Genomic DNA, 2,714 nt, shown 5'->3' with positions numbered 1-2,714 from the left:
GGCCCTTCCTTCCTGCAGCGGTCAGGCTGTACAACCACCACGGCCCCTAGTAGACCACCTCACACGCTGGAATACTAAATATGTTTGAAGTTTTCTGGGAACCTTTTCCTTCGAAATGCAAACCTCAAATATACGTTTAACATAAATAAACAATCTTCTAGTACCTTAAACATATTATGCACCGGAACGGTATTGACAGTATTCTTAATATTTTGTTTCCGTATTTATACTTTTTAATTTCTAATTTTTGTATTTGTTCATACATTTTGGTACTTTTCTTTTATGTCACCTATTCATATTTGATTAGATATAGAAGTTGACAGGACCCTCTAGGGGAGGACGGGGACGGGACCCTCTTGGAGAGGACGGAGACGGGACCCTCTAGGGAAGGACGGAGACGGGACCCTCTTGGAGAGGACGGAGACGGGACCCTCTAGGGGAGGACGGAGACGGGACCCTCTTGGAGAGGACGGAGACGGGACCCTCTCGGGGAGGACGGAGACGGGACCCTCTTGGAGATGGCCCATGGGGACGTGGAGCTAAGAAGGGGGCCTTGAAAATCTTTCCCGCTCTCAGTTATGTTCGTGGTGATCAACTGAATATGGGCCGCACTGTTTCTCCTGATGTGCACCAAGTGCTTCTGTCTACATGGACCTTTGTGTGGGGCAATCAAACAGTGTTGGGATCAGCTGTCTCTGCGGCAGCTTAGCAGCCTCTTCACATGCGTTAACACCTCCTTTAACTTCAGTCCGTACACCACTGGGTTCAGTACAGTGGGTACTAGCATCATCAGGATGGAGGTGATGAGGGTGGAGTCAGATTCTCTGTTGCTCTGCAGGCGGCGAAGCATCATATCTAAGTAGACGCTGATGGAATAGTTAAAGAAGACGAGCAGGTGAGGAAGACAGGTTTGTAGAGCTTTGTTGCTGAAGCTACGTGAGCGCCGCAGACAGATGGAGAGGATCCTAGCGTAGGAGAAGAGCATGAAGGTGGCAGGCAGGAAGACTATGGCTGTGACGATCAGCAGAATGTAAATTCCACTCAGCTGCTCTTCAGCACCACCACAGCTCAGGCTCAAAATGCTGTAGATGTCGCAGTAGGCCCTGTCGAGCTGCGCCCTGCAGAGCGGTAAGCGGCTAATCAGCAGCATTGAGACTACCCCTAGAATAACAGGCAGCATCCAGCAGAGAAGCAGCATCAGCACCACCTTGGCAGGAGTTACCAGCACAGCGTAGTGCATCGGGTGGCAGATGGACAGGTAGCGGTCAAAGGCCATGGCCGACAATAGCATGAAGCTAGCTCCACCAAGAGAGGAAACAAAGAAACCCTGGCACAGACAAAAAGTCCGGGACACCTGCACCAAGCCGGAGCCGGACAGCAACAGGTCTGACAGAAGTTTAGGATAAATCAGTGTGCCGACTGTGAGAGAGTTCAGCAGAAATGATGCCACGAAGGCAAACATGGGCCGGTGAAGAGCTCGCTGCGAACAGATAATATAAATCACAAGAGAGTCACTGAACAACACGAAGAGGTACAGCAACAAAAACACGAAGAATAAGAGCGAGCTGTGGCCAGACAGCGAGGAGAAACCGACCAGCGTCAGGGACGAGGTCACGTTAAACCCTGCTGACGTCATGAGGAGACCCCAACAAACAACACGCTGTGACCTCAGGTCAACAACAACAACAGTAACAACAACAGAGCTCACCAACCTGTTAACATCTAAATAAAGGATATAACATTAGTTTATATCACATTGACATATACAGCAGTAATAAGGAAACTGGAATATTTAGAACACACATTTATTTAACATTCATATTTAAAACGTGTATTCATAGAATATGAATTCACAGATAATTAATCAGATACTAAAATATCTGCTTTAACATTAACGTATAAGTCAATGATAAATATCTATCATGAATCAGAAACAGGCAAAAGCATCATCGCAATGAACACGAAAAATGAGAAACATGAGATTAATATGTGAAATTAGTCATAAACCAGCAGAACAATCACAAGGAACACGAAACATGAGGAGAAACTGACCTGAATCCACCTGTTAAAATATTAATACATAAAACATTATGCATCACCACAGTGAACCATTGAATGTATGTGAACACGAAACATGAGGAGAAACATGAGGAGAAACTGACCTGAGACCAGCTGTTTCAACAATTATGTTAATATATACACAGAACATTAATAGTATATATAATATTCATTTAAAGAATGTTAATATATGATTAATCATGAAAACAGAGAAACATAATCTCAGTAAACATGAGGAGAAACTGACCTGAGTCCAGCTGTTAAAACATTAACGTGAATATATAACAATAATGTAAGAAACATTTATGATTTCAAAATAACATTTATAAGTGAGATATTAAACTAACGTTAGCACAAGGAACACGAAACGTGAGGGGAAACTGACCTGAATCCACCTGTTTAAACATTAACTTCAATTTATATAACATTAATATATACAGCATTAATATAAAGTACATATTTAGTTTCATAATGAATCAGGAAAAGACAGAAATATTATCACGTGAACACGAAACCTGAGGAGAAACTGACCTGAAACCAGCTGGTGAAACATTAATATAACATTAATGGAGATATTATGAAGCACGTACAGACAGAGACAGCCTCTCAGTGAACATGAGGAGAAACTGACCTGAGACCAGCTGGTGAAACATTAA

At 43.2% G+C, this 2,714-nt stretch overlaps 1 protein-coding gene across 1 annotated transcript; it reads right to left on the bottom strand.

The window, feature by feature from the left end:
* Window positions 1–685: 685 nt before the first annotated feature.
* LOC307038096 (olfactory receptor 6N2-like) lies at window positions 686–1,636 on the bottom strand (the record flags this gene model as incomplete). Its single annotated transcript, XM_079679391.1, has 2 exons — window positions 686–1,480; window positions 1,595–1,636. 2 exons carry the CDS (start codon window positions 1,634–1,636, stop codon window positions 686–688), a joined length of 837 nt encoding a protein of 278 aa, XP_079535517.1.
* Window positions 1,637–2,714: the final 1,078 nt, after the last annotated feature.

The sequence above is a fragment of the Notothenia rossii genome, assembly GCF_949606895.1.
Source record: "Notothenia rossii genome assembly, chromosome: 4".
Classification (NCBI taxonomy): Eukaryota; Metazoa; Chordata; class Actinopteri; order Perciformes; family Nototheniidae; genus Notothenia; species Notothenia rossii.
This window is presented reverse-complemented; position numbering and strand designations above follow the sequence as displayed.